The sequence below is a fragment of the Tetrao urogallus genome (genome assembly GCF_951394365.1).
Source record: "Tetrao urogallus genome assembly, chromosome: 1".
Lineage (NCBI taxonomy): Eukaryota > Metazoa > Chordata > Aves > Galliformes > Phasianidae > Tetrao > Tetrao urogallus.
In genome coordinates, this window is record NC_136813.1 from 51,466,308 (window position 1) to 51,487,109 (window position 20,802).

At 38.8% G+C, this 20,802-nt stretch overlaps 2 protein-coding genes across 2 annotated transcripts in view; one reads left to right on the forward strand and one right to left on the reverse strand.

Moving 5' to 3' along the window:
- The window catches only part of UBAC2 (UBA domain containing 2), a gene marked incomplete at both ends in the record, with an annotated part of 92,491 nt that overhangs the window by 36,950 nt on the left and 34,739 nt on the right, over positions 1-20,802 (forward strand). The gene's annotated exons all lie outside the window — the stretch shown is intronic.
- On the reverse strand, positions 7,111-18,887 carry GPR183 (G protein-coupled receptor 183; the record flags this gene model as incomplete). The annotated part of the gene is made up of 2 exons (XM_079544023.1): positions 7,111-8,224; positions 18,832-18,887. 2 exons carry the CDS (start codon positions 18,885-18,887, stop codon positions 7,111-7,113), a joined length of 1,170 nt encoding a protein of 389 aa, XP_079400149.1.

Consider the following 20,802-nt stretch of genomic DNA (forward strand, 5'->3'; position numbering starts at 1 on the left):
GTCCAGTAGATGTTGAAAATCTCTAAAGGATAGAAATTGCACAGCCTTTCTGAGCCACCTTTTCCACCTAATGTCATGGTGAAAAAATGCTGCCTCCTGTCTGATTGTTACTTACTGCAACTGTGTGTCTCCATCTTTGCTTTGCCCCCCAGGAGCAAAACAAGGGTCAGGGTACTCCAAGTATGATCTCACACATGCTGACTAGAGAAGGATTGCTTCCCTTGACATTCTTTCTAACATGGTCCTGTACATATTTGGCTAAGAGGCCACAGTATTGACTCCTTTTGAACTTACTGTCTGCCAAGACTCAAGCCCTTTTTGCCAAGCTGCCTGCTATGCAGGCCGTGCCCAGTCTGCTCTGTTGTATGATTCCATGTTCCAGGTACAGGACTTCACATTTGACTTCTCTGATTTGTTGAAATTCATTTGAGCCTGTTTTTCCAGACATTTGAGGTCTGGTTCTTCTTTATTTTATGTGTTTGAGCAAGGTGGTCCAAATTTGGCAGTAATGAATTGGCATCCCATTTTTGAGAGTCATCTGTGTGCTCCTGTGGTAGGAAAAGTAATATGGTGCACTGTTGGATAGCCTGCTCTCTTCTGCCACCAGCCCTAGCACATTCAAATGTGCGTTTTTTCTGTGTTTTGGCCTTCTTTCCTTCTCTCTGCAGTTTGTATGAAGTGACCGATAGCTTGGCGTTCATGTGCTAAGAGATTAGATGACTCGAAAGAAGGGGTTTCGTGGCATGTCTGAAATCATGAGGGATGTGGACTGGGTAAACATAGAGTCAGCATGTTCACTCATTTCCAGTACGGCAAACAGAGGACTTCAAATGAAACTTGCAGGTGTCACAGACAAAATGAAGTGGTCCTAGACACCATGCACAGAGTGGAACTTCTTGCTTCAAGATGCTGCAGACTGTTATGTGAGTTCAAAAAGGGGCCAGACAAACTGATGGAAGAAAGACTGACTGTGGACTGTTATATGCAAAGATAAGATATCTGCCTCAAGAGGTCCAAAGTTAGACATTGCAGGAAACCAAGGCAGTATTCTGAGAGGAGAAGAAAAAAAAAAAAAAAAAAAAAAGAGGAAATATGTTTGAGCATTTGTTACAGAAAACCTAGTTTATCTTCAGAGAAGAATTGCAGCTTGATTATGTTCGTTTTGTACTGTAGCCTTAGTCTACAGATGGGAGTAGGAGATGTTCCTCTAATATTAATTCCATGTTTTATCAAGATTCTTGATGTCCCTTCACCTTGTCTGTACTGAGACAGCATAGTGAGATACTGCTAAAATACAAACTGTTGTCTTGAGCTCTTTTTCTGCTCTGTATCACAGGCAAGAAGATAGAAGAGACAGACTATATCTCTGCTTTTCAGGTTCTCTAAAACTGATTGTATAAGGCAGAGTTTCTTTCCTCATTCTCTTCAGCTGTGCCACATTCATTTTCACTTTATTAGAGGTTCATAGTCTTCATGGAGTCTATGCATTCCTTGCTTACCTGAAAGCTTTTGAATTTCAGGACTAGATTAGTCGTTACTGCAACCTTTTTATATTAATAAGCTAGCTGGTAAAAGAGGAGTCATTAAGCAGCTTCAGGAACTGTGCTATTTGTGGTATCATGTTTACTATTTCACACAGCTGCTGTTATTGGCTTTTGCTAAGAGATGAATGTAGCTGACAAGTTCCTCATCTGTGTAGCTTTAAGGATGATAGCAAGAGTTAGGCAGCAGTTCCTGCAGGAGTTAGTGTCCCAGAGCTCTCCTGAGTACTGTTCCAGTCACTGATGGACATCCTACCTCATTCTTCCATTCTGATGTTGTCATTTTGAGTCAACAGGGGTTTGCTGGAACCATTACAACTTGTTTGACAAAGACCAGTTTCTTTTAGGCTAATTCTAAGGTAAATAGTGTTGCTAGCCAGATACAATTCTGACAGCTGGGTTTTTTTTCTTCTTTTGTTTCTTTTAATTGGTTGGGTTTTTTTTAAGTTTTCTCCCATTAGACTTTGCTAAGATCTTTCTAATGTCTTTGTTTCTGCCCAAGCTGAATGTCAGTTTGTCTCCAGACAACATTCCAAAAAGCCACAGTGTTTGAATGTGGAGGATAACTGCAGCTCTGTCCATTTTGTTAGTGAGCATGCTAACATAGTCTGTGGAAGCTAAGTGCAGATTATATATCAGTGTCTTAGAGCATATATATTCCATATAGGCCTGTATGGTGGCTTGATGCTGGCCAGCAGCTAAACACCCATGCTGCTGCTGGCTCATTCTTTCCTCCCCAGATGGATATGAAGAGAACAGGAAGACTAAAAGCGAGAAAAGTCATAGGTGGAGGTGAAGACAATTCAATAAGTGAGAAAAAAACAAGCAGTGCAAAAGCAGTTGCTCACCACCTACCCAAAGCAGGCTGATGCCCAGCCAGTTTCTGAATAGATACCATGGAAGGCAAAGCACCCTGCCTTTCTCTTCCCCTGCTTTTTCAATTTTGTTATTTAGAGACCATATACTTGTTGTATATCAACAGACTGCATAATGTGAGATCATCTCATTCCTGAAAGGAAACAGTACGTATTTGGAGATAATTGTGTCCCTTCTATCAGCTTTCCAGGAGCTTTGAATCTCCTACAGAAAAGCTTCGTATGGCTTGGGTAGTTTGGTTTCACGATCTAGTGACTCTGTCTATTTGGAAACCCAGAATGCTACTCTCCTCTTATCAGACCTGCTTTCTGCTAAGGTTGCAGATAGATCTTCACCTAAGTCTAAAACGTTTTTCCTTCACTACCCGAATGCCAGACATCTCAGGAAAGTCCTTTTGCAGGGAAAAACAGCAAAAAAGACTACTTGTTCTAACTTAGCAAAGAGACTTGTAAAATGATGGTTCTTTGAAGTTGTCTTCCCCATCATTAACTCTTCCATTTACCTTTGATTATGTAGTGGAACTAAAGAAACATAACTTTTCATACAAGCTTATTTTAGTCCTTTTAGCAGCTGCCCTAGCCATACCCTGCTAAGTTTTGAATTGAAAGATGTTCCATTATTTTGTCATGAAGAGTTTTTAAGGTCCTGACTGGACTTTGCCCTCCAAATAAGGACCGTTTGTCAATAGAACTTCATTGAAATCCTCCTGAGTTAAGCTACTATCTAATGCTGCTTGTCAGCTACTTGCTTCATGTGTGAAAAGGGAGAAGAAGATCCAGATCTGTACAACCAGTTCTCAGCTTGTCATACCAAAAAGCTCATCAAAACCTTTTACCAAAGATGGATTCTGATTTTCTCTTGCAAAGTTCGTACTGCTTCAGCCAATGCTGCATAACGTGGCATTCTCTTTTATTCTCAGACCAACAGAATCAGATCTTTCCTTTCTCTTTGTGGAAAGTACAAGATCCAAGGGAATCTTACTCTGTGATGTGTCTTGCACTAATGTATCTGTCTCATTAGAAAAGAACTCTGGTTTACTTTAAGACAGTGTTCCATGATATCTCAAACAAGAAATACAGAAGTAGTTTGAAGTTCCTACTCATGAGAAACACCGGCAGTGGATATTTCCTGGACATCTACTAGTGCCAGTCATGTTTGCTAAATGTTATGTGCTACCTTTGGAATAACTGTCTGCCAATCTCCATTTTGCTCCGGGAATTTGCTGGTGTGAACTTCCTCAGTGTTAATGACTAACCTTCTTTCGAAGGAAAAAGTCAGGATGCTTAATTTTCATTCTTTTGTTTCAGCAGTCTCTTTATGTGTTCAGAGCCCTTTTGCTTCCTACTTTCTCAGCGTGTTGTCTACTCAGTGTTGGAGAGGAGAAGAGGTACCAGCTACAGTTTTACTCCCTTTATTCATGTGTTTGAGGCATGCAGGAGGAGAGGGACTGGAGGTGTGCTTCGATGGGTAAAAATTCTGTTCTAAAAATATTCCAACAAACAATACCAGGGAAAGGGCGCCTGTAAAATGAACAGGAAAAGGCTTCTTGAAGAAAATCAGTCATTTGGGAAGAGCTGCAAGCTTTCAGAATTTTTCAGCCTCCCTTGCTTCTATACAGCAGCTTCTTACCACCTCTCTGGTGATGGCCCCACAGCACAACTGGTAGAAGAAAGACAGCTCCTTTAAAACAGTCGTGGGCCAGCTGAAATCACCACCACTACTTTTGGTTTGTTTCTAATAGGCAGTTTCAAATTTCATATAAAAGAATCTCACTAATAGGAGTTTGCGTGATCGGTTAAGTACTGATGAGCATTGAGGGGAAGCAGTGGCATCAGCTACCTCAGCTGTAAATTGTCCCTTTGTCTTCAGGACTTTTGTCAGGAAGCTGAGCTTATTTTTTAAGTTTTTTATTGTTATTATTTTTATTTTTATTTTATAATCATTATTGTTTTGTTTATTTGAGCAAAAGCAGTGTTTTTGTATGAAGTTAGCTGTTTGTTTTTAAAATCATGTCAATATTCTCAGAGTCTGGACTTGAAAATAACAGAATTGCTAGCATGAGAAAACAAGGACAGAGAAACTGAAGTTGTCAATGCAGCCCTTCACTTTGTTTCTGCTTAAAAATGAGTAAATATGTGCATTATAGAATCATAGAATCAGAACGGTTTGGGTTGGAAAGGATCTTTACAATCATGTAGTTCCAACCCCCTGCTACAGGCAGGACACCTCCCTCTAGACCAGGTTGCTCAAAGCCCCATCCAGCCTGACTTTGAATGCCTCCACAGAGGGGGCATCCGCAGCCTCTCTGGGCAACCTGATCCAGTGTCTCACCACCCTCACAATGAAGAATTTCTTCCTAACATCTAACCTAAATCTACCTTCTTCCAGTTTAAAGCCATAAAGATGGAGCCAACCCCGGTCTAGCACCACAGCCCAGCCCTGAAGCCACTCCTGAAGGCCATGTGTCATAACATGCTTCTGAAACACAGTACAAGGGTTCCTTAGGGTTCCTCACAAGCGAGCTCAGCTCCAGCTAGGATGCTGTCCTGCTGAATTGTCCCTGTATGCCTGCACAGGGCCTCCTATGACCCAGAACATTGTGTTTTAATAGTGTTGTGATATATACTTGAGTTATATTTTATGGATTTCTAGCCTTAAGGCTTTATGACCATAAATGCATGCCAGAAGTGAAAAAAACAGACATTAGTAGAGTAAAAAGAGCTTGTATTGCTATGGTGTTAATATATATAGTTTATTTTTAGAACTTCTAGGCAATCATGAGTAGTCTGTGACTTTATCAAGTTATCATTTATTGACTCCAATAGCAACAAATTCTTAAATAGTTTATTAAAAAAAACTGGTGAGAACGAAATTGCTATAATATACAGAATTAAGTGAAACTTCTCATGTTAAAAATAAATTTTTGTATTCTACTTTCCTGTGGCAACATAGTGTCTTCTGGAACTGGAAATTAAATTTTGACAGTCTGAGTGGTATGAAATATAGGGTCCTTTGCTTTTTCTTTCCCATAATAAAGTAATTATTAATTAATTTTTCCGTACTGCTTTTCAGCTACAACCCTTCCATGTTAGGAAGTAAGCCGAGGTCAACACATGAGGAAGGAAGAAATTGCAAAGATGGCAAATGTAACTGTTTTATTTGATTGCTTTTCAGAACAGTCTCAATGCTGGAGAGATATAGCTGCAATAAATAAAATTTATTCTGACATCTGGCCTACCTTTTGCCAGTAATTATCAGGCATTCTTTAGATTTCCTTTTTCATCACATGGCGCAATTACCAAGTTGTGTTGGCGAGTAAAGGTATATTAATAAGACAGAAAACAAAAGAAAAGACACAGGGGCCAGAAATAAAGCAGGGAAGGAAATTGACACGTTATGGAAGGACATGACAGCAGGAAACCAAGACCCACATCCTGGATGTATGTTGGTAGTCAGCCAATTCCAGTAGGATATGTTTATGTCATTTGGTCTCTTTGGGCACCATTTCAGTGTGCCCAAATGCATTCCAGGTGTGCTCTGTGAAGGCACGGTAGAAAAGTTTGTTCTTTCCCAGCCAATCCTGCTGATGCCATTGATCGATCATAGAATCCTAGAATATCCCAACTCCAAAGGGACCCATAAGGATCATCAAGTCCAACTCCCAGCTTCACACAGGACCACACAAAAATGAGACCGTTTGTCTGAAAGTAGTGTCCAGATGCTCCATGAACTCTGGCAGCATGGAGCCGAGCCCACAGCTCTGGACAGCCCATTCTGTGCCCACAGTCCTCTGGTGCAGACCCTTTCCCTAACCCTCAGCTGCTCCTCCCCATGCCTTTTAAACCTGTATCCCTGTACTTTTAACCAAAACAGTGCACTTTTTGTGTTTCAATCTCTAGCATCAACTTATTTCTGCGTTCATAAATAATTTATATACAACTTAGAGTCTCTTTATAATACATACTGGAAAGAAAAGTTCTCCCTTAGAAAAAGGATTCAAGAGGTAATAGACCTTGAAAAGACAAGAGATTGAATGTGTGGGGCACAGTCAGTATTGGGGAGAATTGAAGAGTGCATTAAATTTTCATCTGTAATATTTGACAAATCTATCTGTGAATTTTTCAGTAAGACATACATAATCTATATAGTACTCCATGATCTGTAAGTACTATAAAATACACTTTTACCTCCAAATGACTATCAACACTTGCAGTAGTCAAACTGTGCATAGAAGCTGTCCGTTTTATCTAAAAATTTGACTGCTTGACTTCTGTGATTGAGATAACAAACCCACTGATGTACTTGTAGCTCAGCTAGAGCTCTTGTAATTTTCAGGTGTGCTAGTTGTAACTCTTGAGTTATAAGCTATTTTTGGTTTAATCCTTTCTCAGGCGTCCAGTTAAACTGAGTCAAGTCTTTGCTTGAGTTGATGACATCCAGGAGTATGGAATTTGGACGTTCACAATGGTGTGCATTTCCTGGAAAAACTAATGAGATCAGTCAAAATGATGTAGCTAGGAAGTTGTAATTTTGAGTCTTCCTGCTGTCGTGTGATAATTCTTTTTCGGTCTAACAACAGTCCTTGATTTCCTGACATCCTGAGAAACAGAATCTTCCTGAAGCTACTGTACAGGGAATGCTAAGAATTTTTACCATGGACCCTGGATTTTTAAGCTCACTTCACTGCAGTATACTACAGACTTGATTTTTCAGGTAACTTCCCATTGGCAGATTTTGCGAGTACCATCATTTGTGTTTCTCCCACATCGCGTGAGCTTTCTTCATGGTGTGATCTGGCAGCACTTGAAATTGATACGCTCACTTGTCGCCTCAGTATTTTCAGTACAGTCCTTTTGTATCCTTTGCATGCAAAGAAATAGATGAAGGGATCTAGACAGCAATTAAAATTCATCAGAAACACGGTATAATGGAGTGATTTCTGGAAAATTTGGTTTTCATTGCATAAGGGTTGATACTGGAGCTTCTTAATCATGTGTTGTATGATTGCAACATGATAAGGGGTAAAGCAAATGATGAACACTATAATTACAAATAGGATTGTATTGATAGCTTTTTTGTTTATCCCTGATTTTTCAGTCAGTGGATTTTCCTTGGCTGTTTGAAAAAGTTTGCAGCTGATTTGAGAATAACAAAATAGTATAATTCCAAGGGGAATAAGGTATCCTACTAAGCAGGCAGCAAGAAGTATAAATGGTAAATGGGCTATTTTTTCAAAGTTTGGATATTCCATACATGTAGTCCTTTCATTTTCTTCATGTGTCATAGGCTGTATAAGCAATGGGAACGTTTGGCTGAATACAAGAAACCAGATAAATACACAAATGCCCTTGGCATATTTAATCCTTCTGATCTTGTATCGGAATGGGTGGACAACGGCGAAAAATCTGTCGATACTCAGACATGTCATGAAGTTCACACCTGCATAAGTGTTAATGTAAAACAAGAGAGCAGTTATTCGACATAGTGCTTCTCCAAAAGGCCAGTGGAATCCCATGGCATAGTAGGCTATCCTTATAGGCAGGGCAATACAGAACAGTAGATCTGAGAGGACGAGATTTGTTGAATAGAGGGTAGTAGAATTTATCTTCTTTCTGTTTTTAAAAATGACAGTGAGGGCAATTGTGTTTCCGAGTACTCCAAGAATTAAGATGAGGCTGTAGAACACAGATAGGATTATCCTTGCTGTATCCTTATGTTCATACAAGTCGCAGGTAGAACTGTTTGTCTGAGAAGTTGTGAAAGTGTCCATTTCTGCAACTGGTGTTTCTGCAGGAAGCTCAGTGGACCTTACATGAAAAAAACAAAAGGGGACATTTTGTAATAAATGTAGATAAACTAGTTCTGCATAACAGTGGCCAATCTGTATCAGAAAAAAGCAAGATTCTAAAAAGCTGAAATGAAACCTTGGTTGAAATACTTTTTCAAGCCTGCTTCCAAAAACAAACAAAAAGATGACTTTCCCCGGCTTTTGTATTTTTGATCTCAGTCCTCTCACTACCGAAAAATAAAATCAGACAGTGGGCAAAATAATATACCAGAGACGTCATAGAATCATAGAATGGCCTGGGTTGAAAAGGACCTCAAAGATCATTTAGTTTCAACCCCCTGCTACGTGCAGGGGTACCATCCCTATACCAGGCTGCCCAGAGCCACATCTAGCTGGGGCATCCACACCTCCTTGGACAGCCTGTTCACAAACCTCTGAGTGAAAAACTTCCTAACCTAAATCTCCCCTGTAACTCCCCATGTACTTGGAAGTTAAGCTGACAGATGATCAGGAAGTCGACAACTAGTGAAACCAGTCTGAGAGGAAAAAGAAGTCTGAAGAAATCATGTGATAAATGACTATATGAAATCCCCAAGGGTCAGATATAAAAAAAAAATCTTATAATGTATTACAGTTTATTTTTTAGGCAGTTGTTTCTAAAGATGCACTTCGCAATGGTTTAAATTGTTTGGGGAAACTAATTTCTTTCAGTGTTGTTGCTTATCTTATTGGCATTACTCATAGAATCCTTACAGTTGGAAGAGACCTTTAGAGGTCTAACTTCCAACCATCTGGTCCAACTCCTCTGCGATGAACATGGACACCAGAGCCAGATGAGTTTGCCCAGAGCCTGATCCACCCTCACATTGAAAGTCTCTGGGGACGGGGCATCAACTGCATCTCCAGGCAACCTGTTCCAGTGCCTCACCACTCTCACTGTAGAAGACCTTTTCTTTATATCTAACCTGAATCTACCCTCTTTGAGCTTGAAGCCATTTCCCCTTTTTCTGTCACCACAGACCTTGCTAAAGGGTCTGCCCCTTTTTTCCTGTAGCTTCCCTTTAGATACTGAAAGGCTGTTATCAGGTCACCTCACAACCTTCTCTTCTCCAGAGTCCCAATTCTCTCAGCTTGAAAATTATATAATTATATGATTATAATCATAGAGTCATTAAAGACTTGGAAAAGACCTCTAAGATCATGAAGTCCAACTGTCAGTCCATCCTGCCATACCACTAACCCACGTCTCTCAGTGACACATCTTCACATTTCTTGAACACCTCTCAGGTATGGTGACTCCAGCACATCCCTGGACAGCCTGTTGCAGTGCTTGAATAATAACAATTCAGCCTATTTAATAGTAGTGCTAAGAACTGACTTTGAAAATCTAATTGAGATATTGTTTATATCCATAAATTCCTAAGACTACTAATTTAGTCTCTGTTAAGTGGTGCTGCAAAAGAGATATAACCTATCTGAAGTATTTCACATACATTATAATTTAGCAGATTTTAAAAATTGCTTAACCTGCATAGTCAGAAATGACATGGTAGGTCTGCAAAGTGGCAATGACTTGGGGAACTCAAAATAGAAAAAAATGATTTAGCAGAATTTTAGAAGTGGAAAGGACGCCGTCCTGTTGATATTGCTTCTAGTACAGAATGCTTTTAAGTGTGATGTTACACCTAATAGTTGCACAGCACAAGCGTCGGAAAGGATGGGGGGCATCTGATTTTACCCCTTGAGCAGCTGTTCTGCAAAATATTACCTAAAGTCTGAAGAATTTAGCTCACAAATCAAAGTGAGAAATCTATTGTTGATTAGTACCATCCTTAAGGTATTTGTCATTTTCATAGTATTCCTTCTTAGTTGGTCTTCACTCAAACTACGTATTTGATCACACTGAGTTTTTAAAGAAAAGGCATGTTTCCCACTCTTGTCTGTGAAGATTAATTGTGTCTTTCAGTTCTTGTTGGTGAGACTGCTTGTGAAAAGAAGTGAGATGATTTTAGTTGCTGCACTCTCTAAAAAACTTCAGGAAAACTTCCAACAGCCAACCACGAACACTGCAATCTTAGACTTTTTCTATGTGTTCATACCCAGTTGTAAGAAGGTGACTGCCACAGAATGCTCTTATAAAAAAAAGTCTCTCAACACTGTTGAAAGTACCATAACTTCAGAATTATACGGTGCTCTATTTATGTACTTAAAAGAAGAAAAACAAACCCTGAAGAAATTATTCTTATGTGTAATCATGGCATGCTCTCAGCAATCTTGCTAGCTATTCCTTTTCAAACTCTTCAGGCTGCTTTTGTTGTTATGACTGTAATGGAGAGACGTTTCTAGAGATAGTAAATATTAATGCTAGTTTTGATATCAGACATCTTTTCCATCTGGATGACTCATAAAACCTGTCAGCCTGCTTATCTGCAGTTATGGGTTAAAATAGGAGTCATGATTGCTTCTACTTTAATGCAGAATATTATCTGGAGAGAAGAGCTGTTATAAACTTAAATGTTAAATCCATCTGATATCTTTAATTAAAGTATCTGGATTATTTCTGAAGGATTTGCCTTTCAAAAGTCAATATTTACAAACAGCTACAACATTCTGTACCTTAAAGAAGACTTCCAGTAAAATACCTCTCCATTTTTGGGGTTTTAAGCTACAGCTTTAATGAAGTATTCATTACCTTTTTATTAACTTGTGGAAGCATTAAAAGGTTAGTATCTTCTTTCATGTTTTGATGCGATTATCCTATTTACTTCGGGTTGTTCACAATTAATTTACCTGCAGCGCTTTTTGAATTATACAGTTTGATCAGACTTTGGCTTATATTGGCTGGGGCATGCAAGGTTCTCTTTTAAAGAGTAAACCTGCGTAGCTGGTGATGGATCTCAAATTCCTGATCTTTATATCGCGGTGGACTCAATGCAATAAGATACATGAATAAGTTACATTACATGTGGTAGGAAGAAATGTAGCATGTAGATACTCTGTCAAGTCTATTCATGCACAGGTTGTAGGATAGACAGGTGGGAGATTTCTGACGGATAAATGTATGGTGTTCTGATTCTTAAACATCTCAAGGAAATAAGTAGCATGTCAAGAAATACGAACGCTGCTTTCAGGGTTGGAAATCAAATCTGAACTGGGAGTATTGTGAATTGAATAGAGAAATTGAATTGCTAATTATCAGCTCTGTGACTGCAGTGCAGTTTTAGGAATATCTCAAATACCTTAGAGTGTCTCTTATAGGAGCATGTAGCGTGGCTTGATTTACTAAAGTATGACAGGCTGCTTTTCATAGAAAGTCATTTGGGTTTGTGTAGGCATCTGGATAAGAGTCAGCGAGAGATTTCAGCTTGTTCTGTTTCTCTTATTTGAATGCTTCTGATTACTTGTTCAGATTCCCAGCATGACATTTGTTTTCTACTCCTGTCTCCCTTGATATTTAGGTAAAATCATTTCTTCAGAGCTTCTCTTTGCATATGATTAAGGTGTATGATAAACTGTTTTATTGCAGTGACAAACTACAATACATTCACAGCATAATTTTATTTCCTGTTCTCTGTAAAGTTATGGTAGTTTTTGCTCATAAATAATGTATATTTGTCACATCCATTCTTCTGTCTGTCAGTGTTTGTATGGTTTAGGCAAAATTCTGTAATTTTAGTCATTTCTTCTGACATCAATAGTAGAATTTTATAAAACCTTATCTACTTTTGCATGATAAAGTAGAATCATCTACTTTAATGTTAGAACTTAATGTTGCTCAAAGTAGGATGTTCACCCTTGCATAGAAGCATGGCTCTGTTGAACAGGAGTTGCAGCCAGGAGAGTGCTTGTGTCCATCACTGGTGCATGGACACACACAGGGAGCAGCCATCTCAGACAATTCTTCCTTCTCTTTACCCTTGACACAAGACCACTAGAGCTACATTCCTGATTCTTAATGAAGTTTTCTAGTTCCACAGTGGGACAAACTGGCCACAAGCAAATGAGAAGAGCGCTGAAGAACCACAGCTAATGTACCTCCCAGATGCACACATTGGTGCTCCTTAAAGGAGGATGCCAGCAGGCTCTTCTGCTGGTTGTGGGAGTCAGCCCTGGGCTGGGGGTCCATTTGGTCTTCTGCTATCCCCAAAGTATTTGGCATGTTAATGTAGGGTACACATTTTACAATACTCTAGATGAGTTCTGTTTCTATATAGATATGTCTGGACATTTTGAGCAGTCACCTTAATGTCTAAGTGCTACATTTCCTGAATATATTTAATATTTCTTAAAAACCCTTGAGATTCTATATCCATCTTGGAGCTCAAGCAGATGATAAAATTGCTGCCATCTGAAAATGTAATATACATCAGCTGAGCTTCTTTGTACATCTGTGTTGACCTGGTGTAGGAACCTGCTTTGGCAGGGGGGTTGGACTCGATGATCTCTGGAGGTCCCTTCCAACCCCTACAATTCTGTGATTCTGTGATTCTGTGAGTTCTGACTGTTGTTAGATGAACTCTACTGACATCAGCAAGTTTTTCAGCTTTTCTTGTCAATCTTGAACGGGGCTGCACTTAAAACAATTTCTTCATAAAGGGTATCTGGACTATTAAGTAAAATAAGGTTATTTTGAGTCTCATGTTTTCTATCAAGTCAATATTTCTTTGCAGCAATCGTTCGTGATCTATCTGTTACACTTACAGAACATATCTGAAAAAAACAACAGTGGCCCCAGTTTGGGTGGCACTTGTTTTTAGATTCCTAGAGCAAAACTGGAGAGTGTTGCCTCCTTATTGCTGCAAACCTCACAGCAGCTGATCAGTGCATTGACTTGATTCATAGTGGAGTTACTGAGTTATATGCCCTCGTTGTACTTTATGAATACATCAGTTAATTTACTTTACCAAGTTAATTATTTTGTAAGATATTGCCACTTTTTTTTTTCATAGGGGTACGTGATTTTAATGCATTAAATATTTAAAATTCTTGTCTCTTTATCAGTGCCTTTATCAGTATTGTAGAGAAAGTTTGTCTGCAGATATACAGGATTCAGTGACACGGATAAAGCTCTAATGCAAAAAGACCACTTACTCATTGATATTGCAAGAGGTCAGTGTTAACGTTTTAGTTACTTGCATATAGATCCCACTAGCTATTCACTTAAAGCATATTTTCCACAGGGGTGTTTGGTCTTCATTTGGAGGACTTGAGAGAAGGAGAATTAGCCCGTTGTGCTGTAGTAGTGTTTAGTCAACCTCCCTCCTACATCGTGGTCGCCTCTTATTTAAATAAATTTCTCCAAAAGCAGTTTGCAGTTGCTGTTTCTGTTGAGACTTTCCTCTCGGAATAAAGATTGCTTTAATAGCCCCTGTCCACCTCCAAGAGTATTTGCACAGTCTCATTGTTTTGACAATTCAAAGTGAGCTTCTCAAATGTCTCAGTGAGAAAGAATAGTCTTGGGACTTCTGCTCCCACTCCAATTCCAGTAAGGGAGAATGGGGTTCCAGATGGCCCTCACCTTCCACGAAACATGCTCACCACTGTGACCCCCCCTTTTTTGCTCAGTGGACTATGTGTTTGAGGCAGAATTGGGCAGCATTTGCTAGAGAGCTTATGACATGATCTACCTGCAATCCTGAGTGCTTCCCAGATTCACTGGATCCTGGGATAACTGCAGTCTATGGCATGGCTCTTGTTCTCTGCTTCTACCTGAGAGGAACATGCACCTGGCAGAGTATGAAGTTAGTATTGTGCCCAGTCTTTCAAGCAGTGCCATTTGTTCCTTGGTATTCTGTCCCTTGCTCTCTTCCAGTTTTAGTGTTGCATTTGCTTTCTGATAATGAGTGGACAAGTGTTGAAATACACACACTCAGTTGTGAGTTTTTCTTTAGCCAGTGACTTCATGAGATTTGTTAGATAGCTTGCTTTTAATCTGTTCTATGTGGTTGATAGATATTTTATAGCAATAATAACCACACAGGTATCACCCCTACCCTGGCTTCCTTCACGTGTTTACCTGTGATGGCCTTTAAACATGGAATACTGTGTTGCATTCATTGAACTATGGAAGTGGTAAACCTAAGCTATAAGCCTACAATTATAGTATTACAAACTTAGATTACACCGTTTAAATCATGTGCAAGCAGTGATAAAAAGCTCTCTCTGTGAGCTATGTGAGTTTTCTCCTTGCTTTCATCTCCTGCTTTTGGTAGAGGAACACCATCTGTGGAATTTTTTGGTTTGTTTGTTTGCTTTTTTATTTTTTATTTTATTTTTTTGCATTGTGGGAAATACTATAAAAGGCTTTAACTGTGTGTTGTAATTTAATGTGCGATTTGTCTGTCTGTCTCTTTAATAATTTTTACTCTATGAGGTAAATCCCTGGTCCACCTGTCCACTATCTAGTCTAAGAACAATATAATTACCTTTCTTGGTAAGGCATGGCAGATCATAGATCTATCCTTGCTCTTCACATAGCATGATTTTTTGCATCACTTTGAGATGGATGAACAAACTGTATTGGGGAATAAAACTTTGGGGTATGTATAAATGATTTAGGAGAAATGGTTGGGAAATAGACTTCTATTTCCTTGTACTGCCTAATTTGAGGACTTTACTGAGCTCTGCAGCCCTCTATAGATCAAAGCTGTGTAAGCTTTAGTGAGTTTAAAAACAGAGAAAGATGGGAAATATGCAATGCTGCGAGTAATGTGGTTTTTTTTCTTAATTTCTAAAATTAATTGTTTTCTTTTGACCAGTAATATTTTCTGTCTGAACTCTTAATTTACCGTTGTTGTGATCCTCACTGTATTATGTGTTCTATGTACTTGAAAAATGAGGTTTTTTCCAACCATCTTACATATATTAAAAAGTATGCACGTCAAGTTGCATAGCAGAATGCTTTGTTAATATGGGAAGGTACATTTATCTGAGAAAGCTGCATTTATCTAGGCTTGGGACAACACGTGGCTTCACAAAAGCTGAAGCAAGAGACAGGCGTTTCCTAAAGCTTCCTGTTTCTTTCTAGTGCTGTAATTCTCGTATTCTTTTAGTACATTATTTTCAAAGCTGTTAAGTTTCATGTCCAAACTTACAATGACTGAATCCTCACTACTCATGGCTGATTTTAGTGAGATAGTTCCAGTCTAGTACTTTTTCCTAGTAGAAATCCAAATTTGTTGGAATACTAAAGCAAAATGTTTAAATCACTCCATGGAGAACCCAAAGCGTGCACTGCATGAGTTAAATTCTCTTAAAGATGAGTAGGAAGAATTAATATATTCTTTAAGTGAATTCTGTAACAGGATTTTTGGATGCATGCTATGTAGGATCTTTCTGGTTCAGCTTTTATCTATTACTACCTGCTTTACCAAATTGCATGACAATTTCATTTTGTATTCTAAAATAATAACAGTTACAGTAAAATAAGTGAAATGGAAGTGAAGGAGTTGAAATGCTACATAAATAGTTAAAGGCAAAGAAGAAGACATGTAAGTGTCTGGCTCGTATCTGTTGGATCTTTCTTTCCAAATGTGATTACTACAAAAAGTGTAAGAATTATCTGACCTAAATTATATTGATCAAAGATGCACGTTAATTTTTACAGCGATGCTGGTGCTGAGAAGATTAACCTCCCTTCAGTTTACCTGCCCAAGTCTACTTAGTATGAAACAGAGAGGCTCCGAAATATGGCAAATAAATAAAAGCCACTAACAATTGCACTTCTGCAAGTAGAAGAGGAAAAAATGTCTAATGAGATACAAATAAAGACTTTGTATCTTAGAAACTAGAAAAATGCAAACCTTGAACATATGTATATATATATATATATATGTGTATATATATATGTGTGTATATATATATATATATATATACATGTATGTTTCCTGAAGGAGTGATATGGAACCTGTGCAGGTGCCGGCTTTAATTAATTTCAGGGATTAAAACCTCACAACTTTAGATTAAATTTATTATTCCTTGCATGTATCCATACTCCTCATTCTTTGAACAAAAAGGGATAAGACTTCAGCTGTTGAAGACAAGTTCCCAGCTCAGTTTTCAGTACCTTTGTTTCTATTCTGGAGGAGCCATAGAAATCTCAGACCTCTTCTATTCTGTGTTCAAGGGCATGCATGCATCTATTTTTTTCCTAGTAAATGCTTGCTTTTTTAACAGCCTATCTGGTTTTACCATTGTAACATGAAAAAGTATTTAACATGAAGGTGTAAAAAAGTCAAATTACTAGAAATATTTATTTAGTTTTATGTTATGAACATCAGTAATAAGGGGAAAGCTTTCAAAGAAATGGTAGAAAAGGAATTAGCTCCTAACATTTTAGGTTCTTAAAACGATCTGCTACAATATTCAAATATGGGAAGAGCGACTGAAGAGCTCTTGAGCTGAGAATAGAGACAAGCAGCACATATGAATGAGCAAGCTGTGGATTCATTACCATGTTACAGATTTGTTTTAAGGCTCTCCCCTAATATTAAAGTATTCAGCAGTATTCAGTGAATGACTTGTGAATTCCAGTGTTCCACTTACTACTTCAACAGCAGTTCTTTTGCATTAGTATAATTTAAATTACTTAAACTAAACAAAACCCTGAGATAATATAGTATCAAATATTTCTTTTTGATTGTCAAATTAATTAGAAATTTTCTTATAAGAATTTGTTATTACAAGAAAGCATTAGAAATAACTTGATATTATGGATCATCATTAAACAAAAATGAACAAAAGGCATATTAAGATAGCAATATAAAATCTGACAGAATTTCCTCCGCAAGCCTCTTCTCTCCTGCCACGTGAAAATGTTCAGTATAATGCAAAAAGAAAGCATCTTTCTGGAGTTGTTTGCTGACATGAAAAAAAGAAATATATATATATCTCTTTTCTGTACTTACATATCTGCAGCTTCTTAGATCCTGTGAGCAGTTAGTTAAGGGCATTAGCAGGATAGCCTGACTGTGAAAGTTTACCCTTGCACATTGTTTTCAAGAGTGATTACGTGAGTCCCTTTTGTGGGAGGGGTAGATTTGTTCATGTGCTTCAAAAAAAAACTTGTTTGTGTGCTGGTCTTGATTTGCTGGCTACTGTCATATGGGATGTGAAAGTGTCTATTTTTAATTCTTTTACAATTAGTCTGCTCAAAAAGAGTAATTAGGAGCACCTCCCCTCCTCCCCCCGACCCACAAGTTGCGTATTACTGACTGTCGCAGAAGGGACTTTACCCAGAAGTTTACTTGACCAACCAAAAAATCCTGAGTGAAAAACCTTGTTTTTATGATGTCTGCATTTAAAAAAAAAGGCTTACATTTATCCTGGAGTAGAATCCTATGAGGAATGCACACTTTTACGCTGGTCACTATGGATAAGACCTGACACAGCCCAGGAAAACCTCAGACTTTAAACATATATCTCGATTAAAAGAAGGCTTAAATTTAGTTTGGGGTTGGATCATCAGTACACACTTTCAAATGAATTCCTCCTGCTGAAATCTGACACAGCACAAAAAAATCAAACTTTAGGCATATCGATAGGCCGTGTAGAAACAGTCGTCTCAACAGCCCATGTACATTCCCAGCACTGTTTTAGTATCATAATGATGAGGCTTTACAGAAATGCCCTTTAAAAATAGATGAGGGAGTTGAAGAACATGAGCGGTTCTAGAGATTAGTGAGGCTGTGTGCATGAGTAACTTGATTGCATTTTGAGCAAGGCTACAGATAATCACGATAGTAATATATACATTTACAATACACATGCAAGGCAAACACATTAACATGAATAAATGGCTTTTAAAACACAGATCTGATTCTGTGATTCTGATAAAAATGCATTCTTGCATATAGATTCTGATAAAAATGCATTGATGCATATAGATGGGAATGGGGAGAGGAATGGAAGGCCAAACTGTGAGGTAATGTGTTGGTACCTGGAAAAACGTTGTTTCTGGATGTGAAGCCTTGATCTATCAGTGAAATGGTATGTTTGCTAAGAAGGCTGAAATAGATCAGAGATAGATGGAAAGCCCTGCCCTTTGCTGTTAGACGCAGTGGCTGGGAGTTACCTGGGATTTTCCCCACAAACTCATACTGATCATTCGCGACTGCAAAAGGCAGTTTGTGTTTCAGGTGGCCTCGTTCAGCATCCTGATTCTCAAAAATGAGCAAGCAGGCACGGTGATGCTGATGTTAGTGACTCCAGCCAATGCAGAGATGGAACACTGTTTTGGGAAGGCTCGGCTGTGCTCATAGGACAAACTGCTGCTGCTGCCGTGCTAGAGGTGTGCAGATCAGATCTCAAGTAACATATCTGTCTCATCAGGAAGTCTTAAGTAACTGCACATTTAATGATAAAGTTAAACCTTTTTAAACATACCTTGTCTTCTATGTTCTTGCTATAGAAAATGACACAGAGCCTCGCTAGATGCGTCTGTGCATACTTGGAACATTTAGTAGACTCTAGAACGTGGTTTTCAGTACTGAACCCCACACTGCAGACATGACTTGGTTCTCCTGAGATGCCAGGGAGCTGAACTGCTTCAAGTACTACCAGCTCCTCAGTTGTTGATAGGCACTCCTCTTCCAAAACCAGGCTCAGGAAGCCTTTCAGAAAACTTACTGGGCTTGCTGCAGACTTTTTCCTTCTTTTTCAATTATTTTATATATTATCTTCATCGCAGAGTAGAATCTCTTTAAATGAAGAGAATTAACTACTGATTCAAGAACAACCGTATAGGGAACTTGCTCCATACGTCATAAAGTAATACCGCAATGTGGTTCCCTGTCCAGCAGCAAAAATTTGTGGTAGAAGTGAGAAATTTCTCGAAACTTGTAGTAGTCTTTGCTCGAGGACTGACATTAATAACCCAACTTCACATTAAGGGAAATGTCTATATCATAATAGCTTTAGCATTATAAAAAATAACACCAATATGTGCTTCCTGCTTTGATCAGATAAAATTAAATACTATCTTTTTTTGGTTAAGATGCATTACTAGATTGTGCCCATGGAGCCACGCATGTACATTAGCCACCATTCCAGCCTTATGGGATGTTAATTGCTTGAGCAGAATGGCACAGATTGCATCATAGAATCATAGAATGGCCTGGGTTGAAAAGGACCACAATGATCTTCTAGTTTCCACCCCCCTGCTATGTGCAAGATCATCAACCATTAGATCAGGCTGCCCAGAGCCACATCCAGCCTGGCCTTGAATGCCTCCAGGGATGGGGCATCCACAGCCTCCTTGGGCAGCCTGTTCCAGTGTGTCACCACCCTGTGTGTGAAAAACTTCCTCCTAATATCTAACCTAAACTTCCCTTACCTCAGTTTAAACCCATTTCCCCTTGTCCTATCACTATCCACCCTCGTAGACAGCATCCTTCCAGTCCATCCAACTGACCCAGAATGTAAAAATCTAAACCAAAAAGTGGCATGTGTCAGAAAGTGTGATTTGTTTGTTTTTGCCGTTGGAATACACAAGTTGACTGTTTTGCTTTTGGCATGCAAGGAGAGTAACATATAAATTAGTACACTAAGACATTACTTTTCAGAGATGGTTACATTAAAGCAGTACAGTTAATATTTTGAGTGCTGTGTCATGATGCCTATGAAAACTTATTTTTCAGTCTGCTTGCTTAGTTCATGCTCTATTTGAGCAGTTTACAAAAGATACTGGATTTAGCTTTACTATTCTGTATCTAGACAGCTACTATGCAAGGTAAGGAGTGACTTCTGAAATTACACAAGGTGTTCATGGATCAACTAGAAAATGAACCCAGCCAGCCTGAGTCCCAGTTCAGTTTCTTTACTAGAAAACTGCTTTTCCTTCCAAAATTAACACCTTTTTTTTTCTAGGCTGGTTCAGGTGTCTCGAATTAGTGTCCAGCTGAATCCTGTCCTTTTGCAAACAAACGTTATTTCTCAAGTGACTTGAGTTTGAGGAACAGCAAGTGATGACTCCTTGGTGAGTCACGGTTGCTGTCTGCTCTCCAGAGGCCAAATGAAATGTGTCAGGCTAAACTGGATAAAGAAGATGTAGTTAAATGCTCAAGCTAAATGAACTTGTGACACAAAAATTTAAACACAGCTATTTGACCATACTTCTTCAACAAAATAGCCATCCGAACCCCTGTAGTGCTTTCTCGTGCCTTCATTTGTTTTCTGCCTAACCCCATTTTCTGTGCCAGACTTGGTGGGATTCACTGGGAGAGCCTGCCTTTTATGGTACAGGCTCCTCTTGCTTGCTGAACTCAAGCTAGGGTTAATGAAATCAGTCACAAAAGCAGAACTGCCTTGTAGCTGTCTCTACCAATCACTTGCTGCAGATGTCTGATGCAGAGCAGCAACTGACAGTGGGTAGGCAGAGGTAGCTGACTGTGTAACACCTAGTTGGCATTACCAGGGATCATAGCTGTTGCTGTGATGCTGTCCTCAGTTGGGATGCATGGCTTGGCCAGCTGTTCTTGTACCTCTCAGTTTCATTGGTATTCCCCAGGATGGGTTGGTTTTGGTCTTCATGTGAATGGCAGCGTGCTAATAATATTAGAGAAAGAACAGGGACAATGATTTATTTATTTTTAAATCATT